At 29.3% G+C, this 25,570-nt stretch overlaps 1 protein-coding gene across 1 annotated transcript; it reads right to left on the reverse strand.

The window, feature by feature from the left end:
- Window positions 1–6,995: 6,995 nt before the first annotated feature.
- On the reverse strand, window positions 6,996–7,749 carry LOC114176134 (defensin Ec-AMP-D2-like). The gene is made up of 2 exons (XM_028061068.1): window positions 7,546–7,749; window positions 6,996–7,385 (listed from the first exon to the last, which is right to left on the reverse strand). Exons 1-2 carry the CDS (start codon window positions 7,607–7,609, stop codon window positions 7,213–7,215), a joined length of 237 nt encoding a protein of 78 aa, XP_027916869.1. The 5' UTR covers window positions 7,610–7,749; the 3' UTR covers window positions 6,996–7,212.
- Between the last annotated feature and the right edge of the window lie 17,821 nt (window positions 7,750–25,570).

The raw sequence follows: 25,570 nt of genomic DNA on the forward strand, positions 1-25,570 counted from the left end.
CACGTGTCAGTATGTGTTGGGTCAGGTCTCTAGTGTGACACATGACATTGTCAGTGTCATTATCCAATTATCCAATGTCATTGTGTTGATTTCAATTTAGTTCCTATATATGTCTTCTTGATTCAATTTAGTTTATCCTTATGCGTATCTGATTAAATTTTGTCCTAATTTTTTTAATAATCAAAATATTTTTGTTATCCATTTTTGATAAAATTAAAACTAATTAAGTATAAATATTTTTAGGAAATTAAGTACTGATATTTATATTGTTTCTCTCTAATTTTAGACCAAATTTATTATTTGTATAAATGTTATACTAATATTTTTTATTAAAAACAACTTTTTAACATATTACTTTATTAATTACTTTTTATTAAGTACTAATGTTTTGTTAATTATTACTTTTTCTTTTTCAAAATAGAAGAATATTGTCTCTCACTAATTTTAAACCAAAATTTTTATTTGTATGAATGTCATACTAATATTTCTTTTTATTAAAAAATGACTTTAAAAAACGACTTTAATTACTAAATTTTAATATAAATATCAATACTTAATTTTTGTAAAAATATTTATACTTAATTAGTTTTAATTTAATAAAAAATGAATTTTAATTATTAAAAAAAAGGGGTCAAAATTGAATCAGAAATACATAAGTAGGGACTAAATTGAATCATTGAGACATATATGAGAACTAATTTGAAATCAAGACAATGACATTTGATAGTGACACTGACTAGGGACTTGACACGTGACATTTATTTTTCAAAAAAAAAAACAATTAAAAAAAAATTAAAAATCAAAAAAAACCACACACTGACATGTGACACGCCCTTAACGATGTTAGTCATCTTCGTTTGAAAGTGACTAAATTAAAGCACTTCCTTAAAAGTTGGGATGCAATTGACACTTTTTTAAAAACGGATACCAGATTGATACTCAAATAAATATCATTCGAGTAATTAAACATTTAATTTATAAGTTGAGGTTTGTTTTTATTTATATCTATAAATTGGTCCTATTTATATTATAGGTAAAATATCAAAAAATATCTCATACGACAATTTAATCCGATATATTCAATCACTTACGTTAAAATAGACTTTAGTATCATATGTTAAGAAATTAATTTTGAATTTAATTCATTCTTAAGGACCAAGGGACAAGAAACTCTCAAACAAGGAAAATATATAAAATGTAGTAATTTTAAATCAATGAACATAGAGCACATGAGACTCTCAAACAAGTAAAAAGCATAAAATCAAGGAAGTTCAATTTTAACTAAACTACAATTTTAGAAGTTCAATATTTTAAATCTAAATTATAAAATGGTTCACTTCAGTTTTTATGATGAATTAATTATTGGACAATGATACTTTAACCCATTTTTTTAACCCACTTTTAATCCACTACTTCAATTATCATTAGATCATCACATCACATCACTAAAAAAAAAGATTATCTAATGATAATTAAAACAATGGGTTAAAAGTGGGTCAAAAAAAGTGGGTTAAAATATTATTTTCCTTAATTATTTGATAGTTCACTTCAATTTGATTAATTTTACACATACCAAGGAGAAGTGATTTCGTACTCACAAATAACGACAAAGCATTTAAGGAGCGGATAGTACCACAACCTTCTCAAACTTTTTGAATGTTTTTTTAAAATTATATGTATTTTAATTTTTTTACAATTATATGTATGTTTTTTTAAATATGTAGTAATATATTGAAAATTAATAAAAATTAAATAAGGAATTTTTTATTTTTTATAAAGTATAATATTAATGTTAATAAATAATAAAACATAAAATCAAATATAATAAAGAAAAATATTATTAAAATCTTTTTTTCTCTCTCGTTATTTTTTTTGTGTTTATTATATATTGTACTTATCTTTCCTGGGTGCTTACATTGTTAATGAAAAAATGTTAGACACAAACTTATTATTTTTGTTTTCATTTTTCATATTTTCTCTTCCATTATTAAAGAAAAAAGAAGTAGCTCTCTATTATCTCATATGATAATGAAATGTTTATTTAATATTTAGCACTATTTTTTATCTCATAACACTTTTGTATATTCATTTTTTATGAATATAGAATAATAAGTAATGTATTATGTGATTTTTGTGAGACCCCTTTTTTTCCTTTTTCCCTATACTCTCTCTTTCTCTCTGCTACCATTCTCACAGAACAACACACTCCACTCCCACTCTACATTTTCTCCCCTTTCTGTTTTCATTGCCTTCTCTCTAACCAGAGAACTTGAGTTGTCATTCTGATCCACCCTCCAATTCTGTTGCAGCAAGCAAACCTGAGACCAGGACAGAAACCTTTCCCTCATTTGAGTCTCCTTCTCATCCATGTAAGTCAATTTTCGTTTCCTCAATTATCTTCAATTTTGAAATTTTGGAGCTCCATTCTTACCAAATCGAATTAGGATCCTATTCTCACGTTGTGAACCTTTATTTTAGTTCCTTAGGTTGTGCAATTGGGGTGCCCCATTGTTGAAAGTGTTCTTGCTAGTTGGTGATTTCTAGAGGTAAGGGAAGCTAACAGATTCTCTTCAATTTTGTATAGAAATCATTCTTATGACTTTGGATTACATGATTGAGTGTTGTATGAGTGCTTGAACGGTGCAATTAAGCGTATGAGTGGATTGTGCAAAATTTCTGGGTTGTTGCATGTGAAAACAGATTGGGAACCTGGTATTTTCGTCCAAGCGAGCAGCTTTTGCTTGAGCGAAAACACCAGGAACTCACCCCTATCACTACGCGAGGTCTCGCCTAGGCAAGCTGGTTTTACCTGAGCGAGAGACACTCTCGTCTAAGCGAAATAGCTTAGCCTGAGCGAGAGTTCGCTCATATTTTTGAGTTGCCCACTGTTTGGAGCCTCGCTCAAGCAAGACTGACCCGCCTAAGCGAGATGGTCTCTCGCCTGGGCTAGATCTTTTAGCTGGAGCGAGAACCACTGCAGTTGAGTGTTTGATTCTCTGTTTTAATGGATGAAATTATGTGTTTGAATGTGAAAATGTGTAACTAGACTATTATTTGCTTGGATTGTTGTTGTTGATATTATGAATGGTGAAATTTGGTGAATATGCATTATGAGGAGATGTGGTTGAATTAGAATTTCAAGATAAATTCAATTGAGTATGTTAGTGTGTGTAAGGACATAAGGACTTCAGATTGGTTGGTATCCTAAAACTCCAATAATCATTCACGCTCAGATAGAGCATAATGGATTATGTCGTGAGGAGTAGCAGGAGGTCCTAGTCTTTGGACTTGATCAGTCTTAGACGCGAAGGGGACTTACCCTGGGAGTGGTAGGGTGATAACCCCTTGCGCCCAAACTCTGCAGAGTTTGGGGACTATCACAGGTGCATGCCAACAAGACATCCAATGTCGCTTACATAATCCGGATATTGAGTCTAGAGTCATGTATTTGTACTATGTTGTGATAGTTTAAGTAATTCTGATGAATTGTGAACATAATTGATTGATATTCATAATTTGAATTGCATGATTCCTCTTATTTAAGTTAGCTTACACTTCTCGCCTATGTTGTTCTCTCATTTGCAATGATCACCTTATAATTGGTGTGAGCAAAGAAAGAATCAGGTGAAGACGCTCCCCTCTTGGACAAGAGTTGATCTTTGGCTTGGGAATCCAACAATAGTTTTTGGGTTATGCTCTATTGAGTTTTGGATGTATAAGTTAACTTATCCCTAGTATAGGTTGTATATGTTATTAGTAACCTATATGGTTATTTTGGATGACTGTATTAACACTTTGTACTGGCTTATTTTGACTATTTGCTTTGTTTGATCATGATATAATGTTTTGTTTAGTAGCTTAAAAACTATTAAATGGGATGTTACAATTTTTCATAGCTAATTTTTAATTGTGACTTAAATATCATAGTTTTTTTAGTAATTATGTCTTTCAATTTTTTATTAGATTATGATAAATTATTTTTTAATCTTATTAAAAAGAAATAGGTATATTGATGTAAAACAAAAGAATAAATTCACTTTTTAGAAGTGATGTAAGAGAAACTATAAAATGAAAACAGGACAATATGGTCTCTTATCACATAATAATGAAATGAAAATATGTAAAGACTTTTGAATAAATCTATGTACACTAAAAAATGGAAGATGACTATTTTTGCAAATAATATGGTTATTCACATTAAAAAGAAAATAAATAAAAAATTTAGTTATGATTTAGTGATGAGTTAACAAATATAAAAAAACAATGGACAATTTTTTAGATATATATAATTTCTTTTATAGTTATAATTATACTAAATCATATATTTATTCTTTTTAAATTAATAACAATAATTAAATATATAAAGTTTTTAAATATATTATTTTAACTTTTAAAAGATTTTAGTCAAAATCCAACACTGCTCACAAAATTTAAAAATAAGTTGATAAAACCTCCAAAGCTTCAACTTATACAATTAACATCTCCCACCAATTATTCATATTACTAACGAATTTAAGTTTCTAAGTTAATTTAATAGAGTATACAACTTTTCTAAAACCGTAAAAAACAAATAAAACCAATAAAAATAATAATAATAACTATAGATAAATATTCTAATTAGTGTATATTTATTTACTCACAATTTTTTTTCACAATAGATTATAATTGTTAAAAAAAATAATGAATTAAAATCTTTAAAAAATATAAATATTTGTAAGTTTAAATAGATAAAACTCAAAATAATAATTTATTTACAATTTTTTTAAAATATTTCATTTCTTATTTACTTTAAAACTATGTCTCTTGACCTAAATAATTTTGGTTTTATACAGACGCTAAATGCAATGATGACTCTTTGTTACGCGTGTCATTAGAAGAGAATGAATTGGGTTAAAGTACTGCTTGAGGAAAATATATATATAAGATTTATGAGTGGTGGGGAAATCCGTGTCGTGAATGTGTTTCTGACAGTTTTATGTTTTTTTATTGTTCATGAATTCTAATTTTCGTTGTTTTCTTTTTATGTTTTTCGTGTATGCATCAATAATGTTTGTATTGTCCATGTTCATTTCAAATTCATTTGAATTATCACAACTATTATATTCAGAAAAAAATCACAAATAGCATGAATAACTTTTTTTCTTTTTGGGAAAGGTGGTGTAATGATAAAATTTCTTGTGTGGCTTGTGGCTAAAACTCAATAAATGAAAAATGCCAAATCTATCCCTTTCATCCTATGAGAATTGGTAGACATGAAATCGATGTAATGATGAAACAATGGACAAAGGAATAACAGAAGTAGACGGTTTTGGTGGATAGCGTGTCAAAACATCTATGTCAAGAATCTCTGTACGTTTATTCTTCTTGTTTTTTTCTTCCAATTATTTGTTTTTCTTTCTACTAAATAATTATTATATAAATTTTATGTTCTTTTAAATATTTTATAATATATTATGATAGGATGTAAAATTCTTATATTTCATGGGAAATAAAACAAATTTATAGTGTAAAAGTGAACGAAATTTCATTTTAACATTTTTTTTATAAGATTAAGTTGAATTTAAATTTTAAGATAATATTATAATTATTTAAATTTTATTTTAGTAAAATTTATTGTTTGTTAATTTTATCATATCACTCATTATTAAATCTTAGTATAAATTGATTTTTGTATAATTAAATTAAACTTAAAATTCACATGAATAACTATTATATTATAAAAAACTATAAAAAGATTAATTATTTAAATGAAGATGATAAATCTATCATTATATATTTTTTAAGATTTAGAAATCTTTATATCCTCAAGTTGTATCAATAAAAAAAATATTTAATATTTAATATTTAATAAATATATTATTTCTTTTCACATTTTGAAGAATTAAATTTTTAATCTTTCAATTTAAAAACGAAATTAGAATTTATTTATGCCTAAATATTTATATATTTTAATTTTCAAAACAAATATAATTTTTTTAATTTAGTTACGTTAAATTTTGTGACGTCTCAAACATATTTTTTAATTTATATTAATATAAAAATGTGTGAAATAATATAAATAATTTAAATATTAATAAGAAATATGTTTAGTATATAAAAAATAATTAAACTTAAATAATTATATTCATTAATTTTTAATTAAATTTTAAAATTTATTAAAAATACAAATATCTCAATTTCATATATAAAACTAAAAAACAAATAAATTATATAGATTAACTTCATGTATATTCTATTTTGAAATACCAAGATCTCGTGGAGTTACTAATTAATAGACAGTTAAATTTTGAAATTCCATAAATTATCAACTCCAATTTTCAATAACATTATCGAATTTTCGGAATCATAAAAAGAAAACAATTTCTAATAATGAAAAATTGATAGACATCATGAACTGTCGGTAAGTGTGGGATGTCAAAGCTACAACTTTCTTTTTCTTTTCTAAAGCTGAGTATATCTCCTGTTTTTGATGTGAGATAGGACAAAAAGTTTGAGCACTTCACTTTTCTTGCCTTATCTTATTTTTTTATTTTATATTTTATCCATGTTAAAATATAATTATTCAAGGATAATAACAATAAATAATCTATTCATAATAATAAGTTCTTATTTATTTTAACCAATATATATATATATATATATATATATATATAATCTATAATTTCTTTAGTTTGTAAATTTAAAACTTTTAATTATTGTTTTAAAACTAACTAAATATTATGAAAGACAGAATTTAATCATATAGTAAAGTTTTAATAATGTAATTTACTTTTTCTATTATACCAAAACAAAAATATATAAATATTTATTATATTGAACCCAGTATCATAAACATTAATCACGTTAATCGTACAACTACAGCAAGAGCATCTTTTACTCACTTATAAATTAATGTTAAAAACGTTCTAAAGAGTTGTGATAATTAGATGTTAATTAACGTTTTTCTCCTTAATCAATCTTTAATCTTTTTTATCTCAATAAAAAGAAAAAAAAGGGAGAACAGAAACAAAATTTATCATTACATCACAAACACATTACATTACTCACTCGTCTAATGAAAAAGATCTGCAGAAGAAGATACAGAGAAAGATCAATGGTACATAACCTTTATTCTCAAACACAAGGCACTTAACTCAACAACACTGGTAGAGAGATGATAGAACAATCATCTTCTATGGAGATAAATTTGTTTCAGAGCACAGTCTTAAAGTTTTAGCAATGTTTGGTGCAGAAGCATCTGCGACGGAAGCCACGGCAATGTCCTCCGCTGAAACGTTCAGTTCGGCAAACAGAAGCACAGTTGGTGTCACTCACACATGGTCCCTTGAAACGGTGGCTCTGAGACTCACAGGTCCTTGCCTCTGCCACCATTGTTGGCCCCATCTCTGCTCAACTCATTCAAAAACACAACGTAATTAACACGATCTAGTTCATATATATACATACATACAAACTTGAATAATCTTATTGACAATCAAAAAGAGAAAAAGAAAATGTTAAAAGAAAACCCTAAACTCATGGTATTGAGCGTGGAGAAAGGCTTACCAGTGGCCACCAGTAGCAGAAGAAACACAAAGATGGTTGAGACCAAAGGCACAGAGCGAGCCATGTATGAGAGAGTAAGAGAGTTTCGAGATGAACTGAACAAGCTGAGGATGATAGAGCGAAGTGCAAGTGGAGTTGGTTGGTCTTAAATAGAGACCATCGAGGTGAAAAAAGCATGAAATATTATACCTGGATTAAATATGCTTCATTAAAATATTTGGTAATCCTAATTACATCTTTTAATCCTTAATAAGTATATTTTAAACTTATCTCAATTTTCAAAAAATAAAAGAAATATATATTTGCAAATTCTTCTTATTTTTCTTGAGCTAAGTGTAATTTCAAACATACAATTATATTAAGAATTTAAATGTGATTCTAAATTTTATATTGGTTAGATACGAGAAAATAGAATATTATATAAGGATAAAGATTTATAAATTTATTATTTTAAAATTTTGTATTAAAAGTGATATCAATGTCTTATGTGGTTGGGTTCAGGTCTATTAATATTGTATTTCTAATGAACTTTGTCTCATGACATAGATAAGTGGATCGTGGCAAAAGAGTTGTGTATAACTTTTGGCATGTGCCCTAACTGTTAATGACTATAATTTTTTACCTAGTAACATGTGTTTGATCCAACATATTACTGGTCGTATAATACTTCCATATCATTTTAAAAAAAAATTTAAATGTAATTCAATCTTATAAAATTAATTTTATAAATTAATTTTAAATTTATACTATCTCTAATTAATATAAAATCTCATGCATCATCTTATATTTACTTTTTTATATTATTTAAACATACTTATAATTTAATATTTAAAATAGAAAATATAAAAATTAATGTTTTATGGTCCGCGTTAACACCTTGTTTGTTTAGGAAAAACGTGTTAATATTTACTAGAAAAAGATTATTGTCAGTGAAATTAAAGGGAATGTGAATTTTGAATGTTTAGATAAAAATGAATGATCGAGAAAAAGGTGACGAAACATGATTATTGAGAAGTGGCAAGCATGAGAGAGACTTTAGCACTTTGAGTCAGTCTTTTTGACAAACACGGTGTCGACGTTCAGCTTTTTGGTGAGCGTTCCCAATTTCACGTTTTTTTTAACATTCAGAACTCATCACAACACGTAAGCTTCTTTCCTTCTTTTTTTCATGCCATATCACATGCGGTGGCTTCCTTTTAAAGTGGGTCCCCCTTGGTCGTACCAAACATATCACTTTTTTTTTCATTTCTTTAAATTTGGTTGTAGAGAATTTGGTATCCATCTTTTTTTAACAAAAATATAAGAAATGAGTTATTTTATTGTAAATAAATGAGTAAAATAAAACATTTCATTTATAATTATTTATTATAATAACAGAAGACAAAAAGTGTAAAGAGATAAAAAAAACACAATATTATTGACTGTAGTTATACTCTATTTTTCTCTCTTTATATATGTAAGGTTTTATTTTCTCTTATTTATTTTTGTAGTTTTATATTAAATATTTTAATCGCATTTTTTATGATCATTTACCTATATTTGGTATAAAAATAATATTATTATACAAAATAACTTGTTTACAAGATTGGAAAACTGATATTAAAGTAATAACAAAAGAAAAAAAACTATAAATCTATCCTGGAGAATGGAGGATTAAGAAAATGAAAAGAGATAAATATATTTTTTATTTTTAAATTATTTTTTAAATTTGTGTTTTATTTTTAAATTAAAATATATATTTATTTTGCGTATATGCTTTTGTATTTTATAAAAGTAATGTGAAATACTTTTTATGTATATAAAAAATGCGATTAATTTCTATAGAAGTAATGTGAAATTACTTTTTATTAAACGTATAAGATCATCTATAATTTCTAGTATAATTTCTAGTATTATTGTCAACTTCTCCTAAAAAAGTGAATAGTTACTTAATAAATTATGAATTCAATACGATGTTACTTATATTTTGTTAATAATGAATTAATACTTTTTATTGGATTAAATATGTTTTTCTTCCTCAAGTTTAAGTGAAATTGAAATTAGTCACTCTTTATAACTTTCGACCAATTCAGTCCTTCATTTTTAAAAATACGTGAATTTAGTCCTTCTAACCAAATTTTGTTAAGTTTATATGACGTTTCAAACATTTTTCATTATAGTATTTGAATTGTTTACCCCGTTTGACACATTTTTGCTTTAATGTTAACTCAAATATTATCATAAAATATATTTAAAATGTCAAATAAACTTAACAAAATTTAGTAAAAAGAACTAAATTCACACATTTCTAAAGGACTAAATTGATATAAAATTTCGAAAAGGAACTAATTTTATAATTCACTGAAACTTGACAGACAAAAACATATTTAACCTTTTTTATTTTATTAGTTACACATAACAAACTTCAAGACAATTTTTTGTTGATTAGGAATTTGAGGATTATAGTTAGAGAAATTACTAATTACATCAATTCCAATGCATTCACGTTTTATTTGTTTCGGTCATGTGTTCTTTGTTTTAGAAATATTAGCTTGTATTTTCATTAGAAAATAAATTAATTTGGATTTTTTACCATGTTTTTTGTACTGTTTTTTTACTTTGTTGTGTTCGTGCTTTCACGATATATAGATAATCATTGATTTTAAAATTTTAAAATACATTGAAAAAAAATTAACATAATTTATTTTTAATATTCACATCAAACAGAAGACAATATCAACAACAGTAAAAAAAAATCTGAACTCTAAATGAAAATATATGTAAAGTTATTTAGATAAAAGATAAAAGAGTTAAAAGGAAAGAAAAAAAAGTTATAAATCTCCAGAAAATGGTATTTTAGAAGTGATAGTGATTTAAAATTAGTGAAACTCGATTATTTTAATATTAAAATGTTTTAGTATAAATAGAATCGTTATAAACGAGTTTCATTATTTTAAAAGACATCATCTCTCTAGAAACCACTTCTCTAGAGTTCTTTGACTTCTGTTTAAGAGTTCTGTCTTTTTAGTCGTCTGATTGAAGAATTGAGATCGTAAGATTGATCCTCTCGGCTGAGCTCTTCAATTTGGATCGATCAGTTTCTCTATTCGCGTAAGTTAAGTTTTCGCTTTCTTTTTTGTTTTTTGTTGTATGTAAGCCATCTTCCGCTTGCATGCGTCATTTTATTTATCAATATGAGTCTATGTTGATCAGTGATCATAATGATATATCTTGATCATTCTTATGATGTTTCTACGTGTAGATAAAACATCCTGTGGAGTTAGAGACGTTTTACGTTTATAGAGTTATTTAAGTAGGATATCAGGTAAGGGAAACTAATTTCTCTATCTTAATTCATAAACATGTTAAGAATGCATATTGTATGTTTAATTTGTGATTGATTGATGTATCTGATATGCAGAATTGCTTGTGATGTTGAAAACTATGAAGATGTGTGTTTTTCATATTAATTGAGAATAACCGGTGGTTTAAATGTGTTTTGCATTTAATTGGTATGACTAATTAGATATAATTGATGTTTGATAATTGAATAATCTCTGCACTGGTTTTGGAGTGATATGAACTGGCTGAAGATGCACAAAAAGGGCTAGATCAGCAGAGTATGTTGGACGAGTAGTACTGGCTGAGCGAGTGAGCTGATCTGCAAAATTATACAGAACATTGATCTGCAGAAGTATGCAGATCCGCAAACTCGTTGGGCGAGTAACTCACGTTGGGCAAATTTCCAAGTCAAAAACTTCAAGACCTGGGACAGTGGCTAGGCGAGTGCTACTCGTTGGACGAGAATGGGTTAGTGGTTGGGTAAGTGCTACCCGCTGGGCGAGTAAGTCAGGACTTGAAACTTGCATTCTTGAGTGAGTTGAATGGTATTTTTGTGGTTATAGAAGCTAATTGGGATAATGATTTATTTAGATATTATATATATGCAATGTAATATAGGATTTGAAACTTGCATTCTTGAGTGAGTTGAATGGTATTTTTGTGGTTATAGAAGCTAATTGGGATAATGATTTATTTAGATATTATATATATGCAATGTAATATAAGAGGTGTTAAAACTAATTCAAGGAGCATTAATTATGAATTGTGGTAGTGTATGCATTGAGGTAGGGATTGGCTTGGCAGTTATCCTGACACTCTAATAACCATTCAAATTCTCAAGTAGAGGAGGAATGGGGTATGTGTTAACAGACTGACCTTGTATGTGGTAGAGATTTCACTCTTAATTTGTCGCTCTGCAGAGCATGAGATGTCACTACAAGTGCAGAATTGATTGGATCCGACCTCAATATATGATCCAGATTAGTTGAGTTGTAGTTTATAAATATATGTATGTGAATATCTAGATCTGCTTTGTCTGTAGTTCAGTGAAAAGTTGTTGTAAATGGTTAGCTTGTGTTTAGAGTTAGAAATGTTTAGCATGAATAATTGATATATTTATATAGTCCGATCAGATAATTTGTAAGATTGTATTAGCATACTTTATACATTTGTTTGTGTTCTGTACACTAAGGTGGAACATTCTATTTTATTAGTTTTAAACTACTAAAATTGAGATGTTACAATACTACTTGATTAGATCAATATAATAAAATAATTTAAGTTTTATATTATATATTTAAATAAAATTTTAAAAATAATTCAATAAAAATACTTTTTAAAATATTATTAAAGTTAAAATAAATTTTAATAAAATAAAAATTCTCATCAAATTTAAGAAGTACAAAATTATATTTAATTCATTGTTTTAATAATTTTATTTGAATTATTTATTTTAAAAATAAAATTATATACAACTTTCTTAACAAATATCTTCAACGAGCAAAGAAATTTTGTTGATTTTTGTGCTTAGTTTACCTTATTTTATATGCTTTATCCGTGAACCGTAAATACATGCTTTTTATCTGTGGAAACAAAGGGATCATCGTTAGGGTGACTTTGATCCCAACGGAAATAAAGGAGATAAAAATATGTGAATGGTACGAAAAAAAATGAGGTAAAAAGTTATAAAATTGAATATAATAATTTTTTTTTCAAATTTGCGGAGGAAGGTCTAAAAGTAAGCATACGTTATTATTTATTTTTTGATAAAATAAAATATGAATGTAATAAAAAAATATTTCAATTAATAAAATTGTGACATTATATATTTTTTCCATGCATGTGATTTCTGACTCTGATTTTACTGCACCTTCACAGGTTGAACACATTTAGGTTTCATTTAAAATCACTTAAAAAGTTTCCATCATATATAATAGATGCAAGAATGTGCAAATTTAGCAAAGTGTTATTATATAGTATCAAATCACTATGAACCACCCTATACACCCTATATCATTTGACCAATCCAATCAACTCTCATATTCTCCTCATCTACAACCGATGATATTTCAAACCTTTCTTCTACCATTAATGTTGTTGCAATAAACTTTGCAAATTATCTAACTTTTATGCAGAAAAGGAAAAAAGAGATAAAGAAAGGTAGGTTAGGTAATGTTTGAAATGCTATGGAAAAGGTTCAGAGGTAGATGACACAACTTTCACATTATAAGAGATTTGCTTAATACCGAAAGAAGGGAAGAACTTGTTCTTGCTCATGCCACCACAAAAAATGCTTAAAATAGATAACTTCAGGTTAGGTATATATTTTATTGAGTTAAATGTGTTTATGGTGTTTATATTCTTGAGACCGGTCTAGTTTAAGCGAAACTAATCTAACTTAAATGAGAATTGTTGAGAATTTTAATTTCTTACTTTAACTTGTGATTGATTGATTTAATTAAAAATATGATGTATGAAGCTATTCATGAATGATGTGTCATTTTTGAGCTGTACTTGATGTGTTTAGCTTGAAATAATAATTATTCTGAGATAACATGTGAAATATTGTTGGTAAAAGAGTTTCAAGGAAAATTCTGTGTGATTGTGTGGTTAGTGTATGCCTTGATATAGGAGATGTCTAGATAAAGAATGTATTCTGAACTCTAATAATCACTCACACTCACGTCACGTAGAGTAGAGTGATTATGTGGTGAGAGTGATAGGAGATCCTAGTCTTGAGAGGTGTTTGAGTCTGAGACATATTGAAATTAACCTTTTGATTGATTGGGTGATAACCTCTTGTGGCTAGACTCTGCAGAGTTTAGAAATCAATGTAGGTGCATACTTCCTTAAAATTTTATATCAAGCGCATAATCCGGATAATTGAGTTAAAGAGTCTGATTGTTTGCTATCACATGTTTTGGGTGTCTGCTTTGCTTGTTTATAACTTATTTTAACATCTGCTTGCTCAATAACATGTTAATATTTTTTTTACTCTAACTTATCCTTTCTTTTTGGTGTATATTTCATGTTTGACTTTCCTTTTTGCAATGATCACTAAATCTTTGGTGTTATGTGGAAACCCATGACGATCATCTTGGTGATGGAAATGCTGCAGAGTAGCATGCATGAGATGGACCTTGCTCTATGGAGCATTTTTTAGGGGCTTTGTTGCCTTTGTAATTCCTGACTATGTGAGCAAGCCTTTTGGACAACTGATAATTATTTATATTCTATTTATGACATATATTTTGTGCCTTATTAGTTTTTCTTGTACTTCTTGTATATAATTGTAAAAGATTATTTGTGTTTGGCTTGAACCTTATTTTATTATGATTATGCATCCCGTTTATTTATTAAAATTCATTTATTAAATGAAATGTCACAATTCATTTAACACGTAAAGGAATATAAAATTTTTTAGTATTAATATCAAATTAAATAAAAATTTTGCATAAAAATGGATTTCAATTTTTTAACAAAATTTAAGAGGTAAAAGATATTTATCCCTGTATTATTTGTATACGGAGTAGTCTCCTTCGGTGTAATAGGACACTTTAATCCTAAAAATGTATTTTGGATTCATGTAATTTTACATGGTGGAATAATAAGTTAGGAGGCATTTAGTAGTCCAAAAAAAAATGTAAAGATATAAACTATTTATGAAATTATTTCAAATCTCATTATTTCAGATTTTATAAATCTTCTGAAGTCCAAAATTCATAACCTTAATATTAAAAGTATTTCTTTAAAAAAAATAAATGATTACATTTTTACAAAATCTTTTAAAATCTACATTATTTTCTTATTTGAAATTCCTATTGAATATACTTACAACATAAAATATAACAGATCGAATTTCAATATTCAACAAACAAATATTTATACAAGCTTACACAATTATTCATTTATTAGTTTTTTAAAATCAATTATCAACATTTCCCATATGTTGATGAGAAATTTGTGCTTATAAATTTCTCTTCTTCGTAATAATTTTATATTATCTGTTAATATTTTCTTACTTTATGAAATAAAAATACATAACTAACTTTATTCTATTAACACAATTTGAGAGTCTATTAATATTGATTTAAATATTTTACGTATTAATGCTACAAAATATATACAATTTTATTATTTTTAATATTATTTACAATTTAATTTTAAGACTTAAATAATGATTTGAAACTAATATTCATTCAGTTTTTTCAATTTGGTTATAATATTTTTTTTTTCAATTTAGTTTTAATATTCATCGATTTTATTTAATTTGGTCTTTTTGTTAATACCGTTAAAATTATTAACATTTTATGGTTTTTATGTTTTTTATTTAAAAAAAAGTGTGTCAAGTCAATATCATATCACGTGTCAAGGTTTATTTTTTATATTCAGTTTGTTTCTAATATTTGTCATTTTATTTTAATTTAGTCTCAATTTTTTTAAAAATTGAACAATTTTATCCCGCTCTCAAAATTTGAAATTGAGATCAAATTTAATTTTTATATAAATGTTATACTGATATACTTATCAAAAATCATATTTTTATTAAAAATAGAGTTACAATTTGTTAGGATTTATAGAGGAAGTTTCACTTCACTAGGGAAATACAACACCAATGAGACTTGATCCTAATCACATAAGGCACTGACACTACTCTCAATCCAAAACCAAAACCTTAAGGCAATGGGCTTATGGGTCTTTATCCTTATATAGTGCTCTACTTTCTCATTTCTAATTTCTAACCAATGTGAGACTTAGACTCAAACTTGATTCTTACCACAATTGATTTAAAATTAGGGAAGAATATCATTGATTTAAAATTAGGGAAGAATATCATTGATTTAAAATTTTAAGGGTCAAAACTAATATAAAGTAATATAACCGATTAATATAATGTTTATGTGATTTTTAATACTTATGTGGTTTTTAACCTTTTTTTTAATTTTAAACCAACTCTAACCCTAAACAAAAGTATTTAATAAATATGTGAATTTTAATAAGAATGTCAATATAATATTTGTATAAAAAATTAAATTTGGTCTCAATTTGGAAAGAGAAAATTGCTCAATTTTTAAAAAATTGGAACCAAATTAAACAAAAATAACGAATATCAAGACCAATTAAATAAAAGAGCTAGTAGTCCTAACACGTGACATGATATTGACTTAACAAGTGGACATTTTTTTAAATTAAAAAAAATAAAAAAAAAAACGAAATGACATGTGTCAGATATTGTTCACAATCCGTTAATTATTTTAATGGCATTAACAAAAAAAATCAAATTGAACACAATTAACGAATATTATGACCAAATTAAACAAAAAAAATATTAGGACCAAATTAAAAAAATTAAAATAAATATTAAGACCAAATTAGTATTTAAGTCTATATTATTTTATTTTAAAATTATATTGTAGATTTTAATATATTCGTTTCTATAGAGTTTAAAGACTCATTGTCATTAATACTCTTTTAGGAATGATAGAAGATTTTAAAATTTAATATACACTCAATAAAATAGATTTAAACCTAAAATTGAAATTTATTTTTCCTATTATATAAAGTGAGTTTAAGTCTATTCTATTTTCATAAATCGGTGTATAAAGTGAAAATTGTTGAATTTCATATAAATATTATATATATATATATATATATTTATTTATTTATTGATATGAATCTCATTGCACAAGGGCTAATTTAGGATTTTTTTTCTTTTAGAGTTAGAACCAGTTATGACCACGAGATGTTTTGTGGGCAGAATTAGATATTCTTTTGAAAATTGGGTGAAGAAGAAAGTAATAAGGGGTGAATCTAAAAGTGGAAGGAAAGAATCGCTCTTTCCAAAGGAGGCAACACACAAAGGATGGCAAAATCCTTTGATACAGCCAAGGGTTCTTGAATCACTCAAGAACTAGGAGAATCACTCTCACTATTAGATAGAAAATTGAATTTCTGAACAAAACTTAACTTGATTTCATTGATAAGAAATGGTTCAACTTATATAGAGGCTTTAACCATTAGGGTTACAAAAAGACCATTAATTGTCATTGTATCCCACTAGTGCTAATAATAAACCAATCAAGCTAATAATTGTCCACTACCTAATGGCTAATTATAACTGAAATTGGGACAGCCAAAAAGTCATCCAAAATTATTCAGCAAGGTCTTTTTAGTCTTCCAAGGCTGGTTCTTAAGATGTCAAATGGGCCTTTATTTAAATAAAAGAAACTGCATTAATTTGGCGCGTTAGTCCTCTTCCATTTGGGCCACGATGCAATTTACAACTTTTGTCTTTTCTCCTTCAAACTTGGGCTTGTACTCAAATAATATTGACAACACTTGTTGTAGAGCTTCTTTCGCTTTCTTTGCTCTAGACCTTGTCATAGGTCCTCCAAGTTCTTCAAGTGGATCCTTGTCTTTGCTCATTGTCACACCTCCATCATTCTCTCCCTCTACATCAAAAAGGGATAAGTCAGACACATTGAATGTGGAACTAACATTATACTCACCAGGCAGATCAATTTTGTAAGCATTGTCATTTATTCTTTCAAGCACTTGGAATGGACCATTTCCCCTTGGTTGAAGCTTTGATTTTCTTTGTTCTGGAAACCTTTCCTTTCTCATGTGCACCCAAACCCAATCTCCAGGTTGGAAGACAACCTTCTTTCTACCTTTGTTAGCTTACCTTGCATAACTTTCGTTTTTCTTTTCAATTTGACCCCTTACTTGCTCATGTAACTTCTTCACATAGTCAGCTTTAGCCTGTGCTTCTTTATGCTTAAACATGGAAATGTTAGGCATAGGTAGCAAATCAAGAGGAGTTAAAGGGTTAAATCCATATACAATCTCAAAAGGTGAATAATTAGTTGTGCTATGGACAACCCTATTATAAGCAAACTCAACATGAGGCAAACATGCTTCCCAAGACTTAAGATTTTTCTTTATAACAGTCCTAAGTAATGTGCCTAAAGTTCTATTGACTACCTCAGTTTGACCATCAGTTTGTGGGTGACAAGTAGTAGAAAATAAAAATTTAGTACCAATCTTACCCCACAAGGTCCTCCAAAAGTGACTAAGGAATTTTGTATCCCTATCACTCACAATGCTCCTTGGTAGTCCATGAAGTCTTACTATTTTCTTGAAAAACAAGTCAGCCACATGACAAGCATCATCCACCTTCTTGCAAGGTATGAAGTGTGCCATTTTAGAAAATCTTGGAATTGGATGCCTATACTTGATGGTGATGTTGTTTATTGCTCTACAATCAGAACACATCCTCCATGAGCCATCCTTTTTGGGCACCAAAATCACAGGTACAGCACATGGACTCATGCTATCCCTCACCCAACCTTTACTCATGAGTTCAGTAACTTGTTTTTCAATCTCTTTGGTCTCTTGTGGGTTGCTCCTATAAGTTGGCCTATTGGGCAAAGCAGCTCCCGGAATGAGATCAATGTGATGCTCAATTCCTCTCAAAGGTGGCAAACCATCAGGGATACTTGCTGGAAACACATCTTTATAATCCTGCAAAAGGGACTCAATACTAGAGCACAATTCAAATTTGCCAAATTGGTCAGAATTTGAAATTTGATTTTGACAAAACAATAAGTAGAGGGGCTGTCTTGCGCAAAGCACCATTCTTACCTCTCTTTCTCTTGCTAAATAAACTTGCTTACCCTCAAATGTTTCATTTTCTCTCATTTTCCTGTCAAGTGTTTCACTCTTTCTCTCATTTGCTAACTTTTCTCTCATTTTTCTTTGATCCTCACACACCTCTTTAGGAGACAAGGGTTTGAGGACCACTTTTTTTATCTTGATACATGAAAGAGATTTTGTTAGTGAAACCATCATGAATGGCTTTAATGTCATACTGCCACGGTCTTCCCAAAAGAATATGGCTAGCCTCCATGGGAACCACATCACATAAGTTCTTATCTTCATATTTCCCAATGGAGAAAGAGACTTCAGCTTGCTGTTTCACTTGGACTTCTTCTCCTTCACTAAGCCATTGAAGTTTGTATGGCCTAGGATGTGGTTTAGTGTCCATGTTCATTTTTTACACTAATCTTGAACTCACCATATTGGTACAACTTCCTCCATCAATGATTACCAAACATACATTACCATTAACTGAACATCTTGTATGAAAAATATTCTCCCTTTGGGATGCATCCTCGGCCTTGACTTGACTTCCCAGCATCCTTCTAATCATGTATAACTCTCCTACATTAGGTTTTAACTCGCCATCACTCTCTTCTACCTCTCCATCATCATCATCAGAATCGCTTGTGTACTCCCCATTATCCTTAAGAAGAACGGTCTTCTTTGTAGGACACTCATAGGCATAATGTCCCATGCCCAAACATTTAAAACATTTCACTTCTCTAGTCCTCTTTGGTGGATGTTCAGGTTTCTTTTGAACAATTTTTTCTTCATTAGAAAGCACTGAATTGCTAGAGGAGGCAACACATTCTTTCTTTACTCTATCTTTCCAGTTTGAAGAATTAAAATTGGTAGAACTCTTTCTTGTTGTACTCTTTCTTTTAATTTGTTGTTCTACCTGTATGGCTTTATGAAATAGATCCTCCATCTCCACAAACTCCTGCAACTCAACAACATCTCTAATATCATGATTTAATCCATTAAGGAAACGTGCCATAGTTACCTCAGGATCTTCTTCAATTTTGGCTTGGATGATAAGAATCTCCATCTCCTTATAATACTCATCCACTCCCTTGCTTCCTTGAGAAAGTCTTTGTAGTTTCAATTTTAAGTCCCTATGGAAGCTAGAAGGTACATACTGCTTCCTCATGACCCTTTTCATCTCACCCCAAGTGTCCACCAAAGGCTCCTTATCTCTAATCCTCTGTCTTTACAACTTGTTCCACCAAATTAAAGCATAATCAGAAAATTCAGTTGCTGCAAGCCTTACCTTTTGCTCCTCACTATAATTATTGCAAGAAAATACATGCTCAATTTTGAGCTCCCATTTCAAGTAAGCTTCAGGATCACTCCTCCCCTTGAAAGGTGACACATTCAACCTTACTCCTTCTATTCTCCCTTCATTCCTTTGTGGCCCTCCTCCTCCTCCTCTTGGTGGGGTTCTATTCTCTAGTTGGTCCAACCTATCATGAAACTCATCTTGTTGTTGCTTCATCAACCTCTCCAAATGTTGAGATAATGCAGCAATTTGCATCTGAATATCATTCCTTTCTGCCATGATTAACAAACAGATCAAGGTAACAAGAACAAAATATATATATGGTGTTTGAAAATTTTCTCACCCACTCAAGTGTTTGCACTCACAGATTGGCTTTTATTAAAAATAAAACACTCTTGCCTTTTACCACTCAAATTCTCCTTGGTTTCTTAGGCAATTCAAGAGATTATGGCCATAACAAAGAACAATTCTCCAATATGTGCAGCGAAACGCTTGTAAGTAGACAAAGAAAGGTTAACAAAGAATAAAAAAGGCCAAGAAAAGTAGGTAAAAAGAAGGAAATCAGCAACAATCCTTCAATAACACCAATATATTACCTTATAAAAATTGTTACGAGGCATGAATCATTCGGCCCATTTTTTTTTATCACAGTTTCAGTACAATTACGAATTGTTGTAACTATTTTCTTTTTTTAATTTTTTAGAAGGGCCTAACTTTTGCAATGATTCAACACAAACATAAATAATACAAGTAATAAGGTAATGAATTGGTAAAATAAGAAAGAAGGAAGGATATTACCAATTTGACGTTCAAACCCTTAAACCGAAGCTCTGAATACCAAATGATATGAATCTCATTGCACAAGGGCTAACTTAGGATATTTTTTTTCTTTTAGGGTTAGAACCAGTTATGACCACGAGATGTTTTGTGGGCAGAATTAGATATTCTTTTGAAAATTGGGTGAAGAAGAAAGTAATAAAGGGTGAATCTAAAAGTGGAAGGAAAGAATCGCTCTTTCCAAAGGAGGCAACACACAAAGGATGGCAAAATCCTTTGATACAGCCAAGGGTTCTTGAATCACTCAAGAACTAGGAGAATCACTCTCACTATTAGATAGAAAATTGAATTTCTGAACAAAACTTAACTTGATTTCATTGATAAGAAATGGTTCAACTTATATAGAGGCTTTAACCATTAGGGTTACAAAAAGACCATTAATTGTCATTATATCCCACTAGTGCTAATAATAAACCAATCAAGCTAATAATTGTCCACTACCTAATGGCTAATTATAACTGAAATTGGAACAGCCAAAAAGTCATCCAAAATTATTCAGCAAGGTCTTCTTAGTCTTCCAAGGCTGGTTCTTAAGATGTCAAATGGGCCTTTATTTAAATAAAAGAAATTGCATTAATCTGGCGTGTTAGTCCTCTTCCATTTGGACCACGATGCAATTTACAACTTTTGTCTTTTCTCCTTCAAACTTAGGCTTGTACTCAAATAATATTGACAACACTTGTTGTAGAGCTTCTTTTGCTTTCTTTGCTCTAGACCTTGTCATAGGTCCTCCAAATTCTTCAAGTGGATCCTTGTCTTTGCTCATTGTCACACCTCCATCATATATATATATATATATATATATATATATATATATATATATATATATATATATATATATATATATATATATTGAATTAGTGATTTGATTCGGGATGATACAATGAATCTAACAAATCTCATTAGAATAAACTTTGATAACAAAAAATTGAGTTTAACCCTTAATTCATCTTCAAAATTACAGTTGTGATAAGATCCAATAATAATTTGGGTCAAGTGAAGAGTGTTGAGATAAATGAGTAAAACAAGTATATCATATCAAACCTATAATAAAACTCAACCTACTCTTGAGTTAAGAAGTGTGTTTGTTAGTGTATTAAGAAAGAGAGAAGGAAATGGCTTCTATTATTCATTGAATGAAACAGTGTGTCTTTACAATATCAGAGCTTGGCCTTATATAACACAAGCATACAATTGGGGAAGGTAACAGAAAACTAAAACAGAATAACAGAATGAAAAACAGAAGGGGGAAAAAGACAGAGAAGATATATGAAATATATCTCTATCACCCTCCCTTAAGCTAGGCATAGGGATTCCGTAAGCCAAGCTTGGAAACAACTGTGTGAAACGGTGCAGGATGGAGAGACTTGGTAAAAACATCCGCAAGTTGATGAGCGGAAGGAACGTGAAGAAGATGAATGAGACCATCAAGAATTTTTTGACGTATGAGATGGAAATCAATCTCTACATGTTTAGTACGCTCATGGAAAGTGGGGTTTTTGGCAATTTGGATTGCTGAATTATTGTCACAAAAGGTGACATAAGGGGTAGGAATGGAAAGATGTAGGTCATGAAGGATGTACTGGAGCCACTAAAGTTCACACGTGAGATAGGCTAAAGAACGGTATTCAGCTTCTGTAGAAGACTTGGAGACCGTGCTTTGTTTCTTGGATTTCCAAGAAATGAGAGAGGTGCCTATGAAGATGCAAAAACCAAAGACAGAACGACGTGTGGTAGCACAAGTGGCCCAGTCAGAATCTGAAAAAGCTTGGATCTTAAACTCAATGTTGGATTGATAAAATAGACCATACCCTGGAGCATTTTTCAGATAGCGAACAATTCGTAAGGCTTGAGTCATGTGGGGTTCACGGGATGAGGAAATGAATTGACTTAGTTGTTGAACAGCAAAACATATGTCAGGTCGCGTGTGAGTCAAATAAAGGAGTCGACCAATGAGCCTGCCATAGGAAGAAGGATCATACAGCAACACTCCTTCATCAGCATGTAATTTGGTGGCAGGATCAGAGGGCGAAGGTGCAGGTTTACAACCAAGAAGGCCTGCTTCAGAGATAAGGTCGAGGCAATATTTTCGTTGATTCAAAACTAAGCCTTGTGAAGACCGAACAACCTCTAGCCCCAAAAAATATTTAAGGTGACCAAGATCTTTAATGTGAAACTTATCATGAAGATGGTTTTTAACCATTTGAATCTCAGAAATGTCATTACCAGTGAGTACTATATCATCAACATAAACTAGTAGCACTGTGATGGTGGAACCAGAATGCTTGACAAAAAGAGAGTAATCAGCGACACTTTGAGAATACCCCAAAATGAGAAGTTCAAAAGTAAGCTTGGTGTTCCAGTTTCTGCTGGCCTGTTTTAGGCCATAGAGAGACTTGTGAAGTTTGCACACAGATTGAGGATGAGGAATAGAGAGTCCAGGTGGAGGCTTCATGTAAATTTCTTCATCCAACTCACCATGTAAGAAAGCATTATCAACATCCAATTGGTGGATGAACCAATGGTGAGCAGCAGCTAAGGCAAGAACAATGCGAACAGTAGACAACTTCACAACAGGAGAAAAAGTCTCAAAGTAATCAATCCCTTTAGTTTGTGTGAACCCCTTTGCAACCAAACGAGCTTTGTATCTATCCACCGAACCATCTGCTTTATGTTTGACCCTATAAACCCATCTACATCCAATGGACTTCTTGCCAGGAGGAAGAGAAACTAAAGTCCGGGTTTGGTTTCGATCAAGAGCAAGTAGTTCTGCAGACATAGCTTCTTTCCAGCAGTCACTTTGAATGGCTTCTTTGTATGAAGAGGGTTCACCTTGGGCAGATATGTTATGACAGAAAGAAGTATGATTAGAAGAACATTTATCATAAGAAAGAAAATTATGAATAGGATAGGGAGTAGAGAAGGCTGAATCGGATGTGGAAGCAGAACCACAGTAGTAATTTTGTAAGTATCGAGGCCTATTTTTAAGACGATTAGAAGTCCTAAGAACTTCTATTTGATTGTTATCAGAAGTTGTTAGGTGAGAAGTGTCATGAATTGCAATTTGAGAAGTATCAGAAGTAGAGATTGTAGAAATATCATTGTTTCCTGCAGCTGTGATAGATGAAATGGGAATATCAAAATGAAACAAGTCATTGTTGGTAGAGGGAGATGCAATAGTGGAATGATGTGGAGGAGATAAAGAAGTAGAGTAGGGAAAAATAGTTTCATGAAAAAGGACGTTGCGGGATACGATAATGGTTTTGGAATGAATGTCATATAAAACATAGCCTTTGGTGTCAGGCTTGAAGCCAAGGAAAACACACTTTTGGCTTGTGTATTAAGAAAGAGAGAAGGAAATGACTTATGTTATTCATTAAATGAAACAGTGTGTCTTTACAATATTAGAACTTGACCTTATATAACACAAGCATACAGTTGGGGAAGGTAACAGAAAACTAAAACAGAATAACAGAACGAAAAACAGAAGGAGAAAAAAGACAGAGAAGATATATGAAATATATCTTTATCAGTGTTAAAATATGTATTGTGAAACTCAACTTACATTAGAGTAGGAGACTCTTAGATATCTAAATATGAGTTGAATAAGTTAAATAGGAAGTTGAATGACATTTAAGAAAAGAATGTCTCTTGGACTTAAATGTTTTAAATTGAAAGTAATATTAATACTTTATACGGATTTGATTTTGTCTCATTAGTGTTTTTGAATCTACCTTGTGAATCTTTTATCGAAAAATCTATCACTCTCAAATTAAATCAAATTAAAAATTCTGGTTTAAATAAAAATAAAAATAATTTATGTAATTTTTTAAATTAAATTTATATTTATATTTTAGTTTACTGAATTTAAATTCAAAGCTGATAAATAATGAGTTTGACATGACCATATTACATCGATTACAGTAAAAAAACCAACCATATAAAAATGAGTAGACTTATTATATCAGTGGCATTTAGATGAAATCTAAAACTAGTGTAAATATTAATAAATAATTGATATTAATTTTTCTTTATACAAAAAGTGTTGACGATGTACATAAAGTAAAACTCCCATAATTATGAATTCTTCAAGTATAAGACCCATAATTTTTCATTTTTAATATTGTATCCTTGCCTCGTTCACTTTTTCTGATAACGAAGTTCTCTATATATATTTTTCCAAGTTTTAATTGGGTTTTTCATATTATGCTGTTTAAGATAAGAAGTTTATATGACTGTTCACTATTTTTAAAGTCACTTTTTCTTTTAAAAAGTATCTGTGTGCGTGTTAAATCTATGGATCAAAAATTTCAATGAATGAAACGTGTAACTGTCACTATAAGCAATTTGGGGAACACAACTTATTTTTTTAGATTTGTGTATCTTGCTTTACAACTGAGTGGGAAAATGTGGCACCAATTTGCGGAAAGAAAGTGCGATGAGTGATTATCCGAAAAATGAATGTGTAAAAAAAAAAAGTGAAAGAGAAGATATATTTTTCGTAAATGTGAGTTTAAGATGATTAATATTTGGAAATGAACAGGATAAGGTATGAATATACTAATTAATATATGAAGATTATACAAAAAATTTAAACATGTAAATAGGGATGAATGTAAATCAAACTCACATTTGTCATATCTATTTGTTTTAAACTACTAGTTAACTAAACTATAGAAGAAAAAAATGTTATATTAAAACTATTTTTTTATAATAGTAAAGACAAATAAGAAAAAGGTTATGCCATTTGTTGGTTGTATGATTTTGATTAGTGTTCGATAAAGCTAAATAACATAAAGGAAAAATCTTCAAACTTGTTGCATTAAAGATATGTATCGAAGATTGGGTCAATTAAGAAAATTTTGTGACACAGATCATTGACTTTACTAACATTAAGGCTTCATCAATACCCTGCCAGTTTTCGAA

This window comes from Vigna unguiculata, chromosome 3 (genome assembly GCF_004118075.2).
Source record: "Vigna unguiculata cultivar IT97K-499-35 chromosome 3, ASM411807v1, whole genome shotgun sequence".
Classification (NCBI taxonomy): domain Eukaryota; kingdom Viridiplantae; phylum Streptophyta; class Magnoliopsida; order Fabales; family Fabaceae; genus Vigna; species Vigna unguiculata.